General features: G+C 56.5%; 1 protein-coding gene across 3 annotated transcripts in view; it reads right to left on the bottom strand.

Annotated features, from left to right (window-relative positions):
• TXNRD2 (thioredoxin reductase 2) overlaps positions 1-22,750 on the bottom strand; it is a 34,659-nt gene that overhangs the window by 9,813 nt on the left and 2,096 nt on the right. For 2 of the 3 annotated variants that reach the window (XM_059041166.2, XM_067015065.1), the window contains exons 2-11: positions 21,958-22,023; positions 17,441-17,497; positions 16,762-16,903; positions 16,227-16,301; positions 15,604-15,682; positions 15,100-15,162; positions 12,680-12,750; positions 7,128-7,147; positions 6,357-6,448; positions 4,572-4,746 (exon numbers count right to left, since the gene is read on the bottom strand). In XM_059041166.2, coding sequence (XP_058897149.1) covers positions 4,572-4,746; positions 6,357-6,448; positions 7,128-7,147; positions 12,680-12,750; positions 15,100-15,162; positions 15,604-15,682; positions 16,227-16,301; positions 16,762-16,903; positions 17,441-17,497; positions 21,958-22,023 — 840 coding nt within the window. Of the gene's footprint in view, positions 1-1,916; positions 2,005-4,571; positions 4,747-6,356; positions 6,449-7,127; positions 7,148-12,679; positions 12,751-15,099; positions 15,163-15,603; positions 15,683-16,226; positions 16,302-16,761; positions 16,904-17,440; positions 17,498-21,957; positions 22,024-22,750 lie in introns of those variants that run through there. The other variant, XM_067015066.1, reaches the window with a different exon arrangement.

Below are 22,750 nucleotides of genomic sequence, written 5' to 3'. Positions count from 1 at the left end.
TGACTACTAGTAAAATTCGGTGTTTTTTTGGCCACATGTTAAATTAGCTATGTCTCCTCTTGAGAATGTCCGATCCTGCCCTTTTCATTCATTTATACACATCCTCGTGATTCTCTTGCCTTGTAAGAGTTTCCTCCTTAAAACCCACGTGACTTGCTGCCGTGCTTACTACAAATGACGAGAGCACTAGAACCCCACATACGAGCAGACACCCGGGCCTCCTTGGAGGCGATGTCCACACACCCTGCCCTTGGAGCTGCCCCTCGCCTGCTGGCCAGAGTCCCTTGGGGGGACTGTGTGAGCCCTGGTGCCTCGAAGCTGGGATGGCCCTCCCTCCCAGCACCGACTGCCCAGGACACCCAGGGCAGCGTGGCGCCCGAGAGCGCTTGTTGCTGCCGGGCCAGTCCAGCCTCCTCTGGTTGCCCTGGGAGAACCACCAGCTGGTCATGGCTACCTGCTCTGCAGCACACAGGGAAGCAGACAACCAGACACATGTCCTCTCTCGTGCCCCTTGCCTCCCATTACAGGAAGACGGGCGTTCCCTCCAATTTCACGCCTCCTTGGAGCACACTTCCCAAAGAGCAGGGGGATCGTGTAATGAGGGAAGATTTAAGTGCGGGCAGGAGTGTGAAAGGTGAGCACGGGCTGTGGTCAGACAGACCGCAGCAAGGGTGCACAGGCAGCCCGGGCAAAGTGCCGGGAGGCAGGGACCCACCCTGGGCGACCCTCCCAGGGGGCACAGCCAGGCCACTGCGGGGTCCCCACCTAAGAGAACACAGCTACGCAGGGGTCTCCCGCAGCCACAGCAAGACGTGGTCCCGGGGAACAGGCCTGGTAGCCTTGGCCCGAGGCTGGCCCAACCAGGCTGCATCTGCGCTCAGACTACCAGCTCCCCCCCCACCTCCAAGAGGCGGCCCTGGACGGAGAAGGGGCCCCGGCTGCATGGGCACCTCGGGGCCCCATCACTGTGGCCTCGGGCTTCAGTGTGGTCGTTGGGTGCAGTTGGGAAGCTGGCCTCCAGTCCTGAGTCAGGTCTCACGAGCTCCCTTTCCCCACGTTTGAGGCTCAAACGTGACGCAGGTAAACGGCGATGGCTTTTTTGCTAAGACAAAGCCGGAAGAAGAGGAGATGACTTCAGGGGCTGACTCCCCCTGCCCTGTCTCGAGGCAGGCACTCTGGACCCTGTAACTGTGGCCACCTGGGTGGACTCTTGCAACTTGGGCAGGGCTCCTGTGGCCCAGAGATGGACATGCCAGAGCCTTCATCCTTCCCTGGAGGTTGGAGATGCTGAGGGATCCGGGACCGTTGCAGCTCCTGGTTTTTCCGAGGCCATGGTTCTCCAGCCATTCTTTAGAACAAGAGGAAGCTACACGGAAGCTGAGGGTTCCTGCTCGGAGGTGTCCACTCAGGGCCAGCCAGTCCTGCTCCTGCCCCCCCACACCCTCGCCACAGCCAGGCTCCAGGCCACAAGTGGTTAACTATGAGGGGTGAACACGAGCCTGCGGCAGGCGGGCTGACTGTCTTCACTCAGCACTGTAATCGGCACATCTGCAGACAGGAAATCCTCCTCCTGCGAGTTCCCAGCCTGTTATCTAAGACACCTGGTGTGGGTGGGTGATTCACAGACAAACAATGAGCCGGCCCCCTGCACAGCAATTAACTGCTTTAGCTGCTAATGTGTTTAATCCACCACATGGAGATCAAGGCTGCACTGAGGAAGAGGCTGGCAGACTGCAGGGCCCACGTCCCATCTCTGCATCTGCGAGCCTCGTCGGCTGTGGCCAAGGCCGTCCACGTGGACCGTCCACAGGGCACGAGGCGCATCTTTCCCTTTTCATTTTTAACACATCAAGTCCAGCCGGTGTGGATGCAGCACTGGCGTCTGGGCAGACCTACGGTCTGTGAGCTCTTTGCCTCCTCAGCCGTGCCGCCCAGGTTGTTGTATTTTGACCTCCAGGATCACCCTTTGTTGCAAGTAGAAATAATGCTTGGTTCAAGGGTTACCTGGTAAATGGGTGGAGAACATTCCCGGTTGTTAAACTGGGAAATGGTTCCTGAATGTTTACAAAACCCGGCAGGAGCAGTGGCCCCGCCAGCACTTGCCCGTGCAGACCCAGTAGGCGTGCCAGGAACCCGCCACCGCAGCGCCGCCTCGGAAAGCAAGGTCAGAGGCCAAGGACTGTGAAAAGCTTCCACCCCCAGCATCAATCACGCCCGGCAGACTGTCTGGGGGATGCTCTTTTTGAAAATACAGAAAACAAAACCAGTTGGGGAGGGCTCCCGGGGCCTTGCCTGCCGCCCACCAGGGTCGTCTGGACGCTGGGAGGACCCTGAGGCTTTCCGAGGGCCTGGCCCCTCGCCCTCTGGCTGCCGCCAGCAGCATGGGCTCAGCTGATGGCATCTGGGTGCAGGCCCGCGCCTCAGTACAAAGGCGTTGGGGACCAAGCGGGAGGATGGGGTGCGAGTGGGAGGGGGAACCAGCCACCTCGCCAGTTAGAACGGATTTTAAATTAATAACCATCAGTTTAAGTTTCTGGGTCTGAGTAGCGTTCATCAAAATAAACCTACGTAAAATTTACTTTTACAATTTGGTCGAGAACATTTCCTCTGGTAATTTAGCGGATCTTGGTCAAGAGGCAGTAAGTTCACTCTGGGGCATTTCAGATCTTTGCCTTGTTCCTCAGAAGTGAATTGCTGACTCCTCCAGAGTTTATTTCATTTTCTGATTTCCCACTACTCTGAGCATCTCAGCTTCTCAGAATTGCACTGCTGCCTGGGCCCACTTCAGGGGACACGGGGGCCTGGGCAGCCAGGGTGGACGAACGCTGGGGGACAGGCCCTCTGAGGGCTCGGCACACTCGCCGAGTGCTGTGGAGCGGGACAATAAGTCTGATAGCCACACGGACTCAGAGCCAGGCCCAGATGGGGGATGAGTGACCGGGCTCAGCACGAAGAGACCCAAAGGCTGGAAACACGGGAGAACGAAGACACTGACCGTCCCTACGTTTAAAATGCAAGTTGACAGATCAGGAAAAAGGGTCCCAAGCCCACGGGCCGCAGACACCAAGGCAGGTGGGTGTCCGGCAGGTGAGCCCACATGCCCTCGGGAGTAGGACCTGCAGCCCCTCTGTGGGGAGCCCCTCGCGGCGCCTGCACTCTCTGCTCCACCCTCAAAGCCCATTCCTCTCCAGGCTGACCGTCCCGGCCCTGGCAGGGGCCCCCCACATCCACTCTCCCCTTCTCCGTGGGGGCAGCTGGGTGCAGGGAGGGCCCAGCCTGGGAGGGAGTGTGCCCGACAAGGTCACCAACAAGCCGTTTCTGTGTGGCCACTCTTGCTTGGCCTTCACCCTCACAAATAGGTGCCTCTTGGGGAACGGGAGGCAGGGTGGCGGCCAGCCCACCCCTGCTGGGAAAGGCCCGGGGCCTCTGCCCTATCACTAGGCACTGCCTTTGCAAATCTGCAAAGTGTGATTTCTGGCAAGGCCGGGAGGACACCCACTCCTAACACAAGATGACCCACAGAGCTGAAGGCGGCCAGGGGGACGCGTCAGAAGCAACGAGAAGCTGGCTAGAAGCTACACGTCTCCATTACGTTCGCATCTCCATTACGTTCACGTATTAACAGCAGCTGGCTTCTGCGTGCCATTGTCCACAGCAGCATTTTCCAAGACACCCAGAAGACAGAAGCAAACCAAGGGTCCACCGGCAAATGCCCAGATGAGCCTAGTGTGCCACATGCAGTACTGCCCACCTTCACAGGTTACGACATGGATGACCTCCAGGACACGATGCCAGTGAAGTAAGTCAGACACAAAAAGGGAAACACTGTAGGGTCCCACTCACTTGAGGGACCTGGTTATCAGAGTCACAGAGACAGAAAGTAGGAGGGTGGGGGCCAGGAGCTGGGAGGGGGTGGGGGGTTACCTGATGGGGACAGACTTTCCATTTGGGATGATGAAAAGTTCTGGAGATGGAGGGTGGTGTGTGAATGTACTTAATGTCACTGAACTGAGCACTTAAAAATGGTTAAAATAGTAAATTTTACGTTACTCACACATTAAAACAGTGAAAAAAAGTAAAAACTCCATTATCGTTTGTATGTTATAAATAGCTATCTTGAAGCTACGGTGGAAAACAAGTCTAATTTACTAAAAAAACACATCTACACCAAGGTTTAAAGTTGGTAGGAAATGTACGCGAGGCCTCGATAAACCACCCGTAGGCCTAACTAGCCTCCCTGACGAAAACCCAGCTGCCTTCGACCCACCATCCACAGCTCTTCCTTGGTTTTCATTTCCAGAACGAGGAGTGCTGGGGAAGAAAGACCAGGAGAGCACAGTGTGCTAGGACGGAGGAGGAGCGAGGCTGGTCAGGGCCGCCCCATAACCTTTATCCAGCTCCCACCCCAGAGCCAGCAGGGTGACGAGTGCCAGGAGTGGCGAGAAGGGGGCCAAGATACCCAGTGGAGGGGAAGACAGCACGCCTTGTCCCCCGAGTGTGCGATGGAGCACCTGGTCCCGCAACTGGTCCCCCAAGTGCGTGCAGGAGCACGGGGTCCTGAGCATCCTTACCTACGGCCCACAGGACGGTGTCAAAGGTGCCTGTGTCCTTCTTGTCGGAGGCAAGGTCCACCCAGGTGACCTGGAGCCGCCCATCTGAGAGCTTCTCCACCCTCAAGGGGGTGCAGCCCCTCAGGATTAGGGTGCCGTGAACTGCCATGTGCTCTGTGACCAAGGAAGCCATTTGCTGCAAAGCACAAGAGGACATGCCTTGAGGACCGGGCAGCAGTGGGAGTGTCACTGCTGAGGCCTGTGGAGAGGACCTGGGCCTACAGCCTGAAAAGGCCCGGGGCCCCAGGGGAGCCTGTCCAAAGGAAGAGGTCAGGGCCCCACGCCTTCTTCCAGGATGCCTCACACAGGCTGCCCCGCTCTGAGTGCCCTGCTTTCCACAGAGCTGAGGGCCGAGCTGGGAGAGCCTCTGGCACCCCAACCCCCTCCAAATCTGAGGACCCAAGCCCCTCGGTTAGGGTGCATGTGACCTCTGGACTCTCTTTAGATGTTAGTTAACTGAGTCTTCACTGAAATGGCAGAGACACACCCCTTCTCCCGGGCTCTGCCTGCCTGGCCCCCCCAGCTGGGGTCAGCAGTGGGGTAGCTGGGAGTGGAGGTGGGCATCTCTGCTTCCCACCAACAACTGCTAGGGGAGGTGGCACAGCATGAGGAGGCGCTGCAGGGGGTTCCTCCCTCCCAGCCCAGGTAGCTGTGCCCCCAGGGCCACGGTGGGGGCTCGAACAAGCCATCAGGAGAAAATACAAGTTACTGTTTAACTCCCCTGACTCAGGGGCCACCCCAGCATGAGGAGCCTTGTCTGTCCCCCAGGAACAGGTGCGCAGGCCACAAGGCCTCACCTGGATGAAGCCTGCTCTCCCCCCTCTCCCCTGACTCCAGCCTAGTGACCCCACCGTCTCCGTGTGCCAACCACCTGCAGATTCTCCCTCTCCTGCTACCATGACCACCAGCCAACCCGGCTCTCCAGCTCAGCCTCATCGGCCCCCTTCTCCATGTCCCTGCGGGCCTTTGCCTCTCAGGCTCCAACTCCGCCTGCGTCCAGCATGAGGCTCGAGGCCTTCCCTGGACGTATGTCCCCATGGCAGGTGCTCGGGTGTGTGCACTGACCAAGGGGTGCATTGCCCCAGAGCTGTGTAATGGACAGTGCCCATCTCTGCAGGGCACCGGGAGCCTGGTGTCTTAACAATGACAACCGAGACCTGGATTTTATAGTGACATCTCCTTGGAGGGTTTTTGGTTTAAAAAAAACTCCATGCACTCATTACGTGGGCACGTCCACCATCAGGGAGAGAGTCTGCGCCCCAGGGCCGGTGCTGCCCTGCATGGTGGACGGGGAGGTGGTGAGGCTGCAGTGGCCTGGCTCAGCATCACATCTTTCCAGTCCATGGTGGCCGGGCCACCATCTCCCGTGACGGTCACCCAGGGCCTCGCCAGCAGTCGCCTGCTCCCTGTCCATGCTGCCCTTGGATGGTGGAGCACCTCGGACCTCAGGGGGCTCAGAGAGGAAGCCAGCACAGCACTTCTGCTCACACACGCCGGCCGCTTACTATTGGGTGACCTGACCTCACAGCCTGTGAGCTGGCCAGCACGCCCACGGTGTCCCTCTGGTCCCTGCCATGCTCCCCACGTGCTGACCCTTGCCGCAATACACTGGCAGGTGTTTATTTTGCCAACAATCTCCTCATTCGACTCAAGGGCCAGTTTCTAAAGACTGAGACCTCGCTCCCAGCCCACACCTGCACCTGCCCGGGCAGGCAACAGGTGGAAGGGACACCGGCCTGGCATTACCTGGTCAAAGGCCCGGAGAGGGACGCTGCGTATCATGACAGTCGTATCCAGGCCGAGCCCAGTGAGGAAGCCAGCGCACTCCAGGGCCACGTCTGCCAGAGCAGGCTAAGGAACGCTAATGGGAGCTAGGCAGCAAGACCCCCAGTGCCCCCGCCAGCAGTCCCCGTCTCCACCAGTCCCCAGCAGCCCAGAAGAGTCTCCAACACTGGCTGCAGAGACACCCTCCCCACCACCCCCATCTCTCAAACACACATCCAGGGCAAGGTGGAGGCTCCCTTCAGCACCCACAGGCAAGGCGGGTTCTGCCTCCACGGGCCTCTGTCCAGACTCCCTGGAAGTTAACCAAGGGGCCTGTGTGGTGAAGGACAGAAGATGTGCCCAGACCTCAGTGTCTCCATCTTCCTGCAGACACGCCCTCCACCCTCCCTGGTGTTATTGCTCCTTCTTAAGGAACCGGCCTGAGTGGGGCTGCTCTCCAGGGAGGACCGTCTGCCTCACGGCTGTGTCCAGCTGCCCAGCCAGCAAGTGGCTCAGTAAGAGCCTTCAGGAAGCCCCAGCCTCAAAGGTCAACCTCAAATTGTCCCTCGAGCACAGGTCATCGGCCCTGAGTGGGCCTGTAAGTGCCTGTAAGTGCCTGGTTCCAGGTGGCAGAGGGCAAGCCCCATGGGAGAGAGTGTGGTGACGGGGGTAGGCGGGCCTGGGGCCCAAGCTTCCACTCTCAGGACGGTGAACACAGCTGTCTATCTGTCACCTGCACGCAGCAAAGGATACAGCTGGCCCCAACCACCAACCTGTAAGAGAGATGGAGAGAGAGAAATTGAGTCTCACACGTGGCCGCCATGATGCATGCAGCCGTGCCTAGTGGGGCTCTGAGGGGGACGGGGCCCTGCAGCCTTCATGCAGGGCGCCTGTCAGCTGACGTGTCACTATTGCAGAGTCCCTGCAGCTAACTGTTCAAACAGGCTGTCCCAATGTACAAAGCCCACTTCCCAGAGCTCCAGCTGTGAATGACAAACAGAGCTGCTGGTTTGGGAAATTGCCTGGTGGCGAAGGAATGAGTGGCCAGGGACAAAACAGCAAGTCCTGGGGATGGGCCTGGAGGCGGGACGAACATGGACGAAGCCCAGTCAGAAGAAGCAGGAGGCTTTTCCTTCTCTCCTAAGGAAAGTTCTGCCTTGGGTTCCTCTGGACCTCCTGCAGCCAGGCTGGAAACAGAAGGGGAGGCACCAGATGTGGGGCGGCTCCTGGAAGCCCTGTCTGTGGGCAGAACACTCTGGGACCACGGGGCCCAAGCAGATGGCCCACCCCATGCCCACCCAGCCCCACTGCACACAGGCCTGTGGCTGGGAGAGTCAGCTCCCCGAGCAAGGGCAGCCGGGGAGAGGGACACAGGACGCTGGGACCCAGCAGATCCTCAGCTGCACACACCCTGCATGCATACACTTGCACACACACACACACACACACACACACACACACTTGCACACGTGTACACATGAACAGAACTGAACAGGGTGGAGGCTCCCAGCCTGGGCGGCGTGTGGGTGGGCTTGTCAGATCACCCCTCAGCCTTTGAACGAGAGGAGGTGATGCAAGGATGGATAAGCAAATGTCAGCTCTGATCCCAGCAGGTACTAATGATATAATTCCATTTCAAACAGCAGCACATCTCTGGGAATATGGCTGCCGGTGCCCTGCGGGAAGCAACTGGCACACGGCTTCCTCTCAGGAGCTGGGACAGGACTGTGCTGGCATCCTGTGCAGGGTGAGTGGGGAGAGCTCGGCGTGTGAGGCACACACACATAGGCACAATGCACATGTCTGCGCGTGGGTACACTCAACGTTACACAACCTGCTCTCCCTCAGTCTCGACGTGTACGGGGAAGGGGACAAGCCTTTCTTTAAAATATGAAACTACGAGTTATTTAAAATGCAAACAGGCTTGAGCTGCTTTGAACATCCTGCCCCAACGCAAGGACCAATGAAGAGCATCCGGGTGCAACTCACAGCACCCTGTGCTCCCACTCAGGGTGGCCACGGCCTGGGCAACTGTGACATGCAAGTGCCGGGGAGCTCACTGCCCGCCTGCTGGGCTGTCCTGCTCGTCCGAGCCTTCCTGTATCCGTAGAGCAGACCCTCTTGGGGGGTGGGGGTGGCTGCAGCCTGAAGCCTGCAGCCCAGCTCCAGGCAACGCAGCAACATGGTCTCCTGATTTTGGCAAAAGCGTTTTGTTCCTGCAGCCCCCGGGCACCTCCCCAAGCCCTGCAGAGAGCAGGGTAGGGAGGCGGGGTGGGCCCCCTACTCCCACCTCCAGGTCATGGTACCCCCAGCCCCAGGCTACTGGCTCCGAGCTGCCTACAAAGGGCACATCTGGGGGACAGGCGCCAGCCAGGCCGGGCCTCAGTGGGCGTCCTTGACCAAGCATGGGCGGCTGAAACCTCACAGCGGGCAGGCGTCCACTGGCCCTGATGGTCACCTTGGGCCTCATCTTGTCTCCAAGAGGAAAGATGGTCAACAGTGTTGGTTTTCACTCCACCCTGCCCCCAATTCATCAAATAAGTATTATTCTTCGAAAAATGCAGGATTCAAGGTCTCAACCAGAGAAATCCCTTCAAATGGACTGGAGTGAGAAAACAGCAAAAATGGAGCTGGCGCCTGCGGGTGGGGTGCAGGCAGCCCTGAAAGGACGCTGCGTTTTTATTGGCAGGTTTGAAGCTGCAGATGGGCTTTGCCGGCCACCTAGGAGACCCCAGCCTGGGTGGGGCTGAGGTTGGTGCCAAGGCACAGTGCCCAGGGCAGGCCCTGCCGGCAAAGGGAGGACCTGGGGAGGCGGGGCCTCTGAGGACTGGACACACGGCCTCACACTACAGCAGGATACCCCACGGGGGCTCCACCTGCACCCAGAGCCCCGCTCAGCTGTGTGTGTGTTCGGGGAGCCCCCGTGTACCCTTCAGTGCTGCAAACACTGTACTCCAAGGTGTAACTGCCGTGGGATTAGGCTGATCACAGGGTTGGATCTCTCAAAGTCTGAAGGGGGAGGAAGCAGAAACAAAGCCTTCCTTCAGGCCTTGGAGCCCCAGCTTAAAGAGCTCTCCACCTGCCTCTTGAGTCTGAAGGCCCCAATCCGCTCCCTGGGGGTGCACCCACACAGCATGGGGGCCCTGCAGCTGTCCCGCCAGTGCAGGAAATGCTGGGGCCACAGAGCTCGGGGCCCCCAGGAGCAGCTGGACACAGGATGTCCAGAAAGCACCAAGACTGTCAGGGGCAAAGGCGGGTGGGGCAACAGCAGAGGCTGAGGGCTGGCTATCCAGACCTGAGCTGCTGGCCACCCAGCCTCATGCAGACGCCCCTGAAGGACAGTCCAGCCGTGGCCCACACCCCACACCCAGGAAGACAGGACACCACGGAGCCCATGGGCCCTTGGGAGCCGGCCAGTGGAGGCTCCACCGCTGCAGGCTGAGGCCAGGCACGCTGGGCACCCTCGGCCGCCAGCTGGCCTCCTGGCCGGGTCCAAGTGGGAAGGTCCCGCCTGGCTTCGAGAGGCCTCCAGGGCCAGGGGCAGCCCTCGGGTCCATATTCATTTCAGCTCCATTTTAAAGGCGAGTTAAAATAAACACGGGGAATATTTATAAGGCAAATAAATCTGGCAGAAACAGCCCCTCGGAGTGTGAGCAGAGGCCCCCCCGGCCCAGCCCAAGCTGATAAAATACAGAAATGCTACTGTAGACCCTCGGGCTTATTTTGACTGCGGGCAGGAATGTAAGGAGTAAACACTGACTCCCGTATCACACTGTTACAACTTGCATCCACAGCTCCGCACAAAAGCTGCGTTTCACAGAAGCATCGTACAGGGATATATCTCCAGCTTAATTTTTAAAAAAACCATTTCCTCACATAAATCATGCTCAGAACGGAACGGGTGACTGATACATTGCAAACACTTTTTTCCTTAAACAATAACATACCTAGATTCCTTCTAAACGAAAGAGCTTTTTAAAAAAAGTCTTCTAAACGTTTTTTTTTTCTGAAGAAAATAAACACTTTCCTGACCCCAATATCTGGGGCTGTCTTCCTGGCCGCGCAGGCCGCTGCCCCAGCACGTGGTCACTGGGGGCAGCTGTGCGGGGCCCCTGCGCCCGGGCCTCCTTCCGGCCTGTGCGGCCTCCGGTGAGCAGCGGGCAGTGAGAGCTGCCAGACACTGGCCCCTCCTGGAGGTAGACTTGGCTCTCAGAATGTAACGGGGAAATAGCAAACAAGAGAAAATAAAACACACAGGAACTAATTTAAGAAAAGACCAGTATTCAGAAACTGCTGGCCTTCGGTGATGGGCAGAAAGTAGCGGGCCACACGGGCGGCATTGGCCAGGCCAGAAGCACCGAGCGGGGAGCCAGTGTCCAGGCGGCCGCAGGTTGAAGGCCATCAGCACCACGGTCTCCACAGTCCACCTCGGAGAGGCTGGCAAAGTGCCTCAGTGACCCAGAGAAATCAATGCGCAAGAAAACAACGCAGGTCTGAAGACCATGCTGGGCACTTGCGCGGCAGTAGGGACCCCGAATCAGGGCCAGAGCAGGACTGGGCTCCGCTTGGAGGAGCTTCCAGGCTGGTGGGAGGGGCTGGTGGTGGACGCATGGGACCCCGTCTCTGCCGCAGATGTGCTGCAGACACCCCAAGGCCCTGGGACCCACAGGAAATCCAGGGCTTTTGTCAAAAACCATCTTGGCGGGGAAGGGCCCTCCTGAACACACAATGAATCTAGCTGCCATTGAGTGTAAAAGAGCCTAAGCTACACTTAAAAAAAAAAGAACAAAACATTTGTATGTTACATGAGTTAAAAAGACAAGCTGAGAAAATCTGCAATTGTAAACAACACGGGATCTCAGCCCTGACAGCAAACCTGTGGGAAGATAAGAAAGAGAAAAGCCAGGGAGCAGGCCCAGGAGCGAGCAGCCCCCACTTACAGCCACACACTCACACTCACAGACACAGACACAGGCTCACTCACAGACACACACTCACGACTCACACACTCAATTTTAAATGGCCAATAATTACACAAAAGACCACATAATAGCAAACGCAAATGAAACCAGGCCACATTTAACCTACTAGTCAGAGACAAAACAACAAATAACCTAGATACTATGGCGTAAAGAGATAACGTGATAAGTGTGACATCAGAAAAATCGAAGCACCAACCACAGCCTGGGGGCCCTGTGCGAGGTGAGGCGGTGGCCGGGGCCAGGAGCCTGACTGCAGATGGAAGTGGCTGCGCTCCCTCCGCCGCCCCCCAGGGAGCAGGAGAGTCTCCCTTCCCTTCAGGCCCCATGGAAATGCCGAGGCAGCATCAGGCAGAGAGTGCAGCACAGGCGCCTAGCCGGGACTGCAGTTCTCTACTGTGGACACAGCACTGACTGCACACACGACACGTAAGAAACAGACAACAAGAAGACGGACGTGGGGGTTTTCACTGCAGCCTTTCACAACGAGGTGGCCGCGAGTGGTGGGAGGTCACACCAAGCCACCCCCATGCCAGGGGCCGTACGCAGCCCTGAACAAGGACACCTCATGAGGCTGGGATAGCAGGGACAAGCAGAGCGGCACGAACACACGCGGAAGCTCTCACACACGTGCTCCCATGTTCACACACGTGCCCACACATGTGCTCACGTGTACACATACATGCCCTCACCCATGCTGACACATGCACACTTGCACACGCCTGCCCACCCCAGGCATGCCCTCGGGCCATCGGCAGCTGGTCCCCCACAGCCCAGCACTGTGACGGCCGAGCCTCTGTCGCCCTCTGGTGGCCTCTATGGTCCCTGCAAGCATGAGGTCTCAGTGCCCAGGCAGCAGCACCCAGACCTGGACCCCATGCCAGGAGTGGACCCGGCCCTTGGCCACGGGGGCGCCAGTCACACTGCAGGCCTGGCTTCACAGCTGGGCTCTGTTTTCTGGTGGCCCTAGCCTTTGCTGATTTCAGGGAAGCCCAGGTGACAAACAGATGAAAATGGAGCCGGAGGGGGACCAGGGCTTTTCCCCAGGGCCCACCCACCTACCCGCCCACCCAGATGGCCCTGAGGACCCACTGGGACCTGCGGCTCCTGGGAACCCTGGTGAAAACTTGTGCCGCAGACAATAACGGCCACGCACTGTGACTCAGTCCTAGGAGAGCGTCAGCCCCAAATGGGCACAGGGCCGGGTTTTTTGCCCTTCCCTCAGGTAGGCGGGAAAGAATGCACTACAGAGGGGCAGCGGCATGTGATCCCTGCCTGGCCGTGTGCACAGCGGAGTGGGGCCCCTTGGGCACCCACAGGCCTTACGTTTTTCCAGGGGACTCCTTCAGCCAGAAGATGTCATCACTCGTAATCCCGTATTCCAAGGCACCTTCGATCTATCCGGGAAAAGGGTCAATGTGAGGCCCGCGTCCCCGGCTGCCCCAGGGCTCCCTCAGAGGACGCCCAGTTTGCAGACACAATTGGGCCAGAACCACCTGTCCACATGTGGCTGCACCTCCTCGGGTGCGGTCTCTGGGACAGGGGGCATGGCCGCTCCCTGGAGGGCCTGGGGCAGCGGCTCCTTCCTCTCGATCTCCAGGACTCCCCCCAGATCCAGACCCAGGGCTGTGGGGAACGAGGGGTGAAGTGGGTGGGCCGGATCCCAGGGCGCCAGGCTGAAGGCTGGAGGCTGGATGCGACCAACAGGGGGCCCTTGAGGGACAGCATGGTGGGCCCTGTGCCCGGGAGTTGTCCAGGTCACCCCATACCCTAGCAGGTGGGGGACACAGGACATGTCCTCTCTATGGCCCCTGAGAGTCAGATGTGCTGGGAGAGAGGAAACGGATTTCAAACAGTTTACGGTTCCAATTGGCAAAAAAAATAAAGTCAGGAATTTCTTAAGTTTGCTCAAGAAGATCGAAAGGTCTGGATAGCAGAGGGACTAAAACACAACAAGTGTTGGCAGGCACCGGAGCGGGCAGCCAAGAGCAGAGTGGCCGCTGAGCAGCTTCCCCAGGACCCGAGGCTCCCGCTTCACCACACCCACCCACCACCCACCCCTCAGGCAAGCGGACAGCAGGGAGAGGCCGGGCCAGTCCCCTCGCAGGCACTCTGGCAGCCACGTGCAGGGTGGAGCTGAGCTGATCCCTGGGTCCCAGGAACTGACCATGGCCATCAGGGGCTTTGAGTGGAGCCAACGTGGGCCCAGTTGTGGGTGAGGGATCACTAATGGTCACCACTTGGCCCCTGCCTATGTGGCTACTGGAACAAGCGCCCTCCCCTCCTATGGAGCCACACATCCTGCCCAGGGCCACCTGGCACAGCTGTCTGGTCCCCTCTGGAGGCTGCTCTTGCTGGGCTGACGGTGGCAGGGCCTGTGTCGCGGTCCTGAGGATGGGAGTGTGCACTTGCCTTGGCGCCCTCCCAGCTCCAGTTTCCAGTGGAAGCACAGAACTGGACAGAGGTTCAGATTTAAGAGTCTGCGAGGACACAGAACCATGCCCTTGGTCCTCCCCATCCGCCTGTCTGGGCCTATGTCTGGGTCTGGGGCGGCTTTGAGCACTGGCCTCCAGGCCCCGCAGAAGCAGGTGGTGGGGGTGAAGGCAGAGCGTCCCCCACCAGGCTGAGCGCTGAGGGTGGGGCGCCTTGCAAAGATGGGGAGACTTCCTGGGTCTGGTATTTAAGTACATCTCTGCCCAGTCACTCGCTGGCCACTGAGCAGAGACCTCAGTAGCCTCACAGGACACAGAATAAAGAGTTTACAAAATCGGTCCAGAAAAATCACCCAACAGCCAAGCAGCAGTAAACGAAATCCCAAAGTGGAGGGAGATCCTAGCTTCCAGAGTGAACATGTCATTTTATTTGAAATGATCACTTTTCAGCAAAACATCACAAGACACAGGAAGAAACCAAAAAGGACGAACCCCATGCACTGCAGGTGAGGATGTAAACGGTAAGGCTGCCCCCCACCCCCGGGGCCTGGGACCTCCACCCCCAGGTATCTGCCCAGGAGAAGGGACAACTCGCATCCACATGGGCTCCCAGCAGCGTCACTCATAACAAAGTGGAAACAACCCAGAGGTCCACCAAGCAAGCGGACAACAGAATGTCACACCCACCGCGGAACATCACTCAGCCATAAGCTGGTCAAAGAGGCCATGCATCTCATCCCACTGATGTGAAACGTCCAGAACAGGCAAATCCACAGAGACAGAGAGCAGGCTGCTGGGGCCAGGAGCGACGGCTGATGGGGCCAGGGTTTCGTTCTGGGCGGATGCAACGTTCTGAGATTCAGCAGTGGGACCGACGGGTGAATGACTCTGAATAAACTGGAACTCACTGGACTGTACCCTTTGAAAGGGTGCATTTTATGGTATGTGAGTTTCACATCAACTAAAGAACGAGATTTGGGTTTGGGGGAGGAGGAACAAGGCTTAAGTCCCAAACGTTCCAACATTCTGAGGCTAAAAAGGAGGAATCAACATGGGAGATAGAGGAGAAGTGATGTGGGGACAGGAAGAGGGCAGGCGGGGGCCGGCCCAGCAGCCGAGGAACACGAGAGCCACTCTCGGGACTCAGCCAAGTGGGGATGTGGGAACCTGGCTCAGCAAAGGGCACTCGAGAGCACGGGCAGTGGAAAATGACAGCCGCGAGCACAGGGCCACTTGGAGGAAAGGGGGGAGTGGGAGGTGCATGTCACCAGACCATGAACGGGGTGGGGGGTGGGGGCTCCTGAGGACACTCACGTGCGTGGGGTACCTCGGCCGCCCTCCGGTGGCGATGACAATGTGGTCAGCCGAAAGCAGAGTCTGAGAAGAAACCGAGAAAGCCACAGTCACCCAGGTCACCTGCGGTCCCCACTCGAGGGCTCCACCAGCTTCCCCATCACAGCCTCCACCCTGCAGTGTGGACCCTGTGGCAGCAGCCCCAGGGACTGGCAGGAGAGCCTCTAAGTCCAAGCACTTCACAGTTTACACAGCATCGCACGGGGAGTAAGGTCTCCTGGAATCCCCGCAAACCCCTGCAGGGCTGCAGCCGCCCAAGCAGTGGGCAGCCTGGTGTGGTCACTTCCTCCTTCACAAAGAATTAGACTGGCCTCGGCCCAGAGGAACGTCGTATCAATCCCAGCATCGCTGATCTCCAAGGACAGCACTGAGACTGAGCAGAGCTGAGGTCCACCCGCCTGGGCCACAGACTGACCCGCGGACTGGCCCGTGCTGCCCCTGGGGCCCCGGGAGGCAGGTGCTCACCTCTTCCCCACCTTTAGAGACACCACAAACCATGTGTGGGTTGACAAAGCTGGCCTTGAAGTTAAAGTACTTCACTTTTCTGCAAAATAAAAATAGGATGTTCAAACATGTCCTCTGCAAATGAGGCATCACCTCAGGATTAAATAGGGAGCACTAGGCAGATGGCTACAATGTGAGCTCGGGCCACCCATGGCTCACGAGGGGCAAAAGAAGTGTGCAGACCTGCACCGGGAAGCATGGGGCGTGGCTGCTGTCTCCCCAGGGTTCCCCGGGACGTGGTGACCACAGCTGCCATGCAGGGGTGTCTTAAGGGCCCAAGCTCAGCCCCGGTGTGTGAGGACAGAGATGGCCGGGCCTCCCCTGAGGTCAGTCCTGTCACCTGGACACCCTCCACCAGGAAGGGGAGGCCCCCACATACACCCAGTTACCCTCCCCACAAAACACCCATGGACCTCCTGCTGCTGAGGGGGATGCCCAGCAGGGAGGGGACGGTGAGGTGGGGAGAGCAGGCACTGCGAGGGGCGAGGGTGGCCAGGCTTTCTAACCCGGGTCTCACGCCTCCTCCTCCTGGGTAGTCCTCATGTGCCCCAGGACCTGCCCAGAGCCTAGTGCGGTGTCAGTACCTGTCCTGCAGCTGGACCCGGTGCCCCCAGTTCAGGGACTTCACGTGGTTCTGAACGGCTTCTGCCATTTTCCCCCTGTTGACACAAAGCACGATGCTTAAAGCCACCACACAAGTGTCAGCTGCGGGTCCTGCTACAGATTATTAGAGGCAAACAGCTCTTAACAGAAATGCCCAGAGGCAGAGGGGTTTCTCAAGGTGGTAAAGGTGACGTCTGTCCCCACGGCTGCCGCCCCCAGGCCAGGTTTGGGGCTTCAGACCGACGGGCTCCGAGCGGAGGACCACGTGCCACCCGCCAGGCCTGAAGCACTGCAGCCTTTGGGCCAAGCATCCTTCCAGGAGTGTCCTCGGCACCGTGGGGCAAGTGGCAGGATCCCAGGCTCCACCCAGGGGATGGGCAGCCCCCACTGTGGAGATCACCAAAAACATCTCTAGACTTTGCCCACTGCTGGGGGCCCAGAGGTGCCCCCAGGTGAGAATCACACCCGCAGCTCCTGCGAGGCTGATGGGATCAGCTGTCCCCCACGCGCCCTCACCAGTCGTGCAGGGGCTGGGCCACCTTCCAGCCGTAGTGGGGGGCGTCGTGGATCATGCCCCCTAGCAGTGCCGCCTGGTGCATCAGCTTCTTGGGGATGCAGCCGACGTTCACGCAGGTGCCACCAAGGCCCCACCGGGTGCCTGGGGAGGTGGGAAGAGCACACAGACAGGGTTCAGGTCAGCCAGGCCAGCCCTGCTCTAGAGCCGTTTCCAATTCCTTTTAGTTGCTTTAACTCCAACGCGGCCCAGGTGAACCTGCCGTGTGGACGCGCCAGCTGCGGTTGCATTCAGACTTGGTTTTCTTTTTTTTTTTTTTTTGCGGTATGCGGGCCTCTCACTGTTGTGGCCTCTCCCATTGCGGAGCACAGGCTCCGGACGCACAGGCTCAGCGGCCATGGCTCACGGGCTTAGTTGCTCCGTGGCATGTGGGATCTTCCCGGACCAGGGCACGAACCCGTGTCTCCTGCATCGGCAGGCGGATTCTCAACCACTGCGCCACCAGGGAAGCCCCAGACTTGGTTTTAATGAGGAGGATGAGGAACCTACAGTGATGGCAGCTTCCCCGAGAAGTAGGACGACGTCCGGAGACTGGGCAGCAGTCCAGGGCTCAGCCACCCTCTGTATGTGATGGCCCCCCACCTTCCCCAGGACACGCGGCTCCCGGCAGGGGCTGCCTACCTCGGGGGGAAGGCTCCACATAGTCCACCACGGCCACCTTCTTCCCCAGCTGAGCGGCTGGAAGGACCAGAGAAGCAGGCAGGTGAGTACAACCAGGGACTGATTCAGGGTCGGGGACCCCAGGAGACCATGAGGCCCAGAGGAGGCTGGGGAAGGACCAGGCCAGCAGCTGCCCACGAGCTATGCAGCCGGGTCTCCCACTGCCTCTGCCCCCAGCTATGCTGCCCTCAGATGGGCACCCCGACCTCTTCCTGACCGCAGGCTCTGTACTACCCACCACAGCAGTGCTGGGACGCCCCCCCCACCGCCCCCCACCTAGTTGCAGGTCCAACACAGGCCCAGGGCCCAACCCAAGCACACTCCCTGAAGGCACCACAGGGAGGCCCCCGGCTCACTCCCCAGGCCCTCCCTCACTCCTCTCTTCCCCAGACACCATGTGGGGTGGCCCTCGGTCTACCCTGGTCAGAGCCCCCAGGTGGACATTTGCTGCCTCCTCTCAGGGTGAGGAAATGGAAGCTCAGAGGTCAAATGTAGGTCCAGGTCAGCCAGGCCCCAAGACCAGTGCTCCAAACTGCACCCCTGCCTGGAGCCCCCAGCTGTCAGCAGGCTCCCTCAGCCACAAGCCCCAGGTTCTGAGGCCAGGACTAATCACGGGCTTCCCACTGGCTTACCTGTGGCACTACATCAGCCAGCCCTGGTCCCTGGCCATGACGGCCCTGAGGGCACGCCCCATCTGTATGTCACAAGCCCACGAGTGTTTGAAACACTACAGAACATGCTTGATTCATGGCTACCAGCTACCAAGATTAGAACCAAATTTTAAGTCTTTATTAACAAAACTATTTCATTCAACTGAATCAAGATGGGATCCCAGTGCTTGATTTAAAGTCTCCGGCCAAGGGGACACCTCAGATATACCAACGCCCGGCTCCCAGGTCTGATCAGGATGGAGCAACAGGGACCAGAGTTAGCGTCCTGCTCAAAATAACCAAAAATCCTGACAAAATACGCGAAATAATGGTTTCAAGAAACTGAATAAACGAAAACAAAGGCCAGTGATCTCTGAGAGACAGGAAAGGGATGAGGTGAGCCCCACGACCAGAGATTCTGCAGGACACAGCACAGAGGGGGCCCAGGCAGGTCCAGCAGGCTCCCGGGCTGAGAGTTCCTGGGACAGAGGATAGAGAGGAGAGAGAGGGGAAAGTACCTAAGGCCAGGACAGTGCTGCTCCCAGAAGCCAGCCTGGAGAAACGTTCACTCCTGGAGCACTGGGTGAGCATTAGGAAGGTCATGCCTCAGCAGTTGAGAATAATTAGACCTAGACTGGGCACAGCGCCAGAGTGCCTAACAAATCTTAAGCAGAAGACTCAAAAAGATCAAACTGTCTGTAGCTACATCCCAGAACATGCTCAGAAATATTTCCAGGAATATAAAAATATCCAGAAACCAGCAAGGTAAAGTCCAAAGTGTCTGGCACTCAAACAAAAGTTACCAGGCACGCAAGGAAGCAGGAAAATACAGCCCTTAAAGGGAAAAATAGTCAATGGAAACTGACCAAGAACTGACACCAACGTCAGAATTAGTGGAAAAAAAAGTAAAACAGGTGTTTTAACTGTATTCCACATGTTCAAAAAGTCAAGAAGTAACATGGAAGATAAAAAAAGGACCCAAGCTGAACTGTAGAGATGAATACTGCACCGAGTGGGGTTCATGGTCGAGTACACATAGCACACTCTTTTATTAGTGAATTTGAAAACAGGAATAGAAACTATCCACAATGGAAAGAGCTCTCATGAGCTCTGGGACAACCAGGAGCAGCCAGATGCTCAAGTCCCTTATAGAAAACAGTGCAGCATCTGCAGTAACCTTTACCTTAATCCATCTCTAGATTATAACACCTAACACAACGTTAACACTACGTAAGTAGTTGTAAATACCATGTAAATGATAAATAGTTGCCAGTATGCAGCAAGTTCAAGTTTTGCTTTTTGGAATTTTTTTTTAAATATTTTTTTGATCTGTGGTTGGTTGAATCTGTGAATGTGGAGCCTGCGGATACAGAAGGCCAGCTGTACCGTCCCCCTGAATTCTATACTTAGAGAAAGTATCTTTTTAAAATGAAGGCAGAGTAAAGATGTCTTCAGACTCACAAAAGCTGAAAGAATTTATAACCCCTAGAGCCACACGACAAGCAATGTTCACAGACGTCCTTCCAGTAGGAGGAAAATGATACTGGGTGGAAATTCAGATCCACAGAAAGGAACGGAAGCCTCAGAAATGACGACCACATGGGCAGATGTGTTAGCTTTTTCCTTATCGCTGAAATCTCTTCAGAAGGTCACTATTTAGGGACTTCCCTGGTGGTGCGGTGGTTAAGACTCTGCGCTCCCAATGCAGGGGGCCCAGGTTCGTTCCCTGGTCGGGGAACTAGATCCCACGTGCATGCTGCAATTAAGAGTTTGCGTGCCACAACTAGGGAGCTGGCGAGCCACAACTAAGGAGCCCCCCGCCACAACTAAGACCCAGTGCAACCAAATAAATAAATATATAAAAATTAAAACAATAAAAAAATAATCAGTATATTTTAAAAAGGTCACTGTTTAAACAAAAATTGTACAACATGCTGTGGTGTTTGTAACATGTAGAAGTGGAACGTGACTGGTGGGAGAGTGTCACCTGAAGAGGGACCATGACACGGAAAGGTGCATGTCTCAAACCTGGAGGCAACAACCTCACCACGTCTACACGTTAATCCACAATGCACCAAAGGCCTAAATGTAAGAACTGAAGCTGTGAGGCTCTCAGAAGAAAACAGGCCTAAGACTTTGTGACCTTGGATCGGGATGCTGTTTCTTGGATGTGACACCAAAAGCACAAGAAACAACAGATGAACTGACTTCATCAAAATTAAACACTTTTGTGCTGCAAAGGACACCATCAAGAAAGTGACAAGATAACCCTCAGGATGGGAGAAAGTAATTGAGAATTATGCATCTGATACGGATCTAATATCCAGAATATATGTGTGTATGTGTGTGTGTATTCTCATAACTCAATAATGAAAAGACAACCCAACCTAAAAATGGGCAAAGGTTCTAAACAGACATTTCTCCATAAATATAGAAACAGCCAATAAACACATGAAAAGATGCTCCATTAACCACGAGGGAAATACAAGTCAACCACAATGAGATACCACCTACTTCCCACCTACTTAGGATGGGCTACGATAGAAAAGACAGTAACAGGTGTTGGCGAGAATGTGGAGAAATTCGAACCCCACACTTCCTAGTGGGAGTATAAAATGGTGCAGACACTTTGGAAAATAGTCTGGCAGCTCCTCAAAAGGTTAAACCTTGAGCTACCCTATCACCCAGCAATTCCACTCCTGGGAATCTGCCCAAGGGAAATAAAAGCACACGTCCATACAAAACCTGCAGGAATGTTCAGAGCAGCATTACTCACAACTGCCCCAAGCAGAAATAACCCAAACATCCACCAGCAGACAAGTGGATCAACAAAATGTGGTTCATCCACACTATTCAGCCCTAAAAAAGGAACGAAGTACTAACACGTGCTGTATCACAGATGAACACTAAAAATATCATGCTGAGAGCAAAACCACACGTTTCTATGAAACATCCAGAACACAGGCCAGTCCATAGAGGTGGAAAGGAAACTAGTGGTAGCCTAGTGCTGAGGAGAGGAGGGGGACAGGTGACTACTAGTGGGTACAGAGTACCTGGGGGTGATGAGATGTTCTGAAATTGGTGGTGGTGATGATTGCACAACTCTGTGAATATAAAATCCACTGAAATAGGCAGTTTAAATGAGTGATCTGTATGGTGTATGACTTGTACCTCAGTAAAGCTGTTTTAAAAATATGAAACACTAAGGATAAATCTGACATAAGATATGAAAGGCCTGTATATTGAAATGACGAAATATTGCTGAAAGAAATGAAAAAATACCTAAATGAGAGATATACCACATGACCCAGCTGTTCCACTTTTAGGAGATTATCCAAGGGATTTAAAACACACATCCACACAGACACACACACACACGAATATTCATAGCAGCACAGTTCACAACAGCCAAAAACTGGAAACAACCCAATCCACAGGCGAATGAACCAACCAAATGTAGTCTAGACATACAGTGGAATACTTATCAGTAATGAAAAGGCATGAACTCTGGATACACACAGCAACACAGATGAATCTCCAAAAAATTGTGCTCTGTGGGAGAAGCCCGGAAAGTAAGAATACACACAGCATGATTTCATTTAAACAGAATTTTAGAAAATGCAAACTAATCTACAATGAGGGAAAGCAGATCAGTGGTTGCCTGGGGTTGCAGCGGGGAGGAGCGGGTCAACTGCAGACAATGCATTCAGCTCGTGGCTGCTCAGGAGCATCTCCACCCAGCCCGGAGAGCACCACTGTCCTCTCCAGGGGACCCAGAAGCCTGGAGGCCCTGCCATGCTCGCGGGATGCAGGACGCAGGACACGTACCTTCCTTGGCACAGGCTAGGCCGCCGGATCCCCCGCCAATCACCAGGAGGTCATAGCATTGCCGCCCTGCAGGAGTGAGGGGGAGATGTTGAGAAGGAAGGACCAGGAGCAGCCTGGGGCGCGATCCCAGGAGGCCACAGTTTCCAATGTGGTACAGGGTCCACTTTAGGGGATCGGAGTCCCGTCCTGTGATGGTATGGGGTGACCACACATCCCCCAGCAGGCAGGAGGCAATGACGGGGTGCATGTTGTCTGCCCAGATCCCAAGACTAAGCAGGTGAGGCTGGTGGGGGTGTAATCCCCACCTCCCCACATCAGGAAAGTAATTGAACTGGCAGGACTGCCCTGAACTCAACTTCACCCACCATTTTAGCAGACACGGGATTAAAACATTTGTCTTGACTCCATCTGTCTTTCCCTTGTAAAGGTCACCCTTTGTCACCAGTGAGGGAGAACAAAGGCGGGCCCTGCGTTGGGCAACACGGCCTGGCCTCTCACAGTGCCCAGCGGGGCCTGGCAGGACAGCAGCTCTGAAACACCTCTGGGTTCCTTGGAGGCCATTTGCACTCTCCACCCCTGCCGCCGGCACACTGGGCCCTGGAGTCCTTCCTCCCTGCAGAAGCCGCTATCCGTCTCCTGTAAATGCTGGCACAGAAAGCAGGCCAGAGACAACTGAAGCAGGGGGACGGCAAGGGCAGGTGTGTCCTTAGGTGTGGCCAACCTGTGACAGCCCCGAGCTGGGGACCCCCAGCAGCAGGCTCCGGCCCACTCCCTGTGGAGGGAGGAAGAAATA

The sequence above is a fragment of the Kogia breviceps genome, chromosome 15 (assembly GCF_026419965.1).
Source record: "Kogia breviceps isolate mKogBre1 chromosome 15, mKogBre1 haplotype 1, whole genome shotgun sequence".
Lineage (NCBI taxonomy): Eukaryota > Metazoa > Chordata > Mammalia > Artiodactyla > Physeteridae > Kogia > Kogia breviceps.
This window is presented reverse-complemented; position numbering and strand designations above follow the sequence as displayed.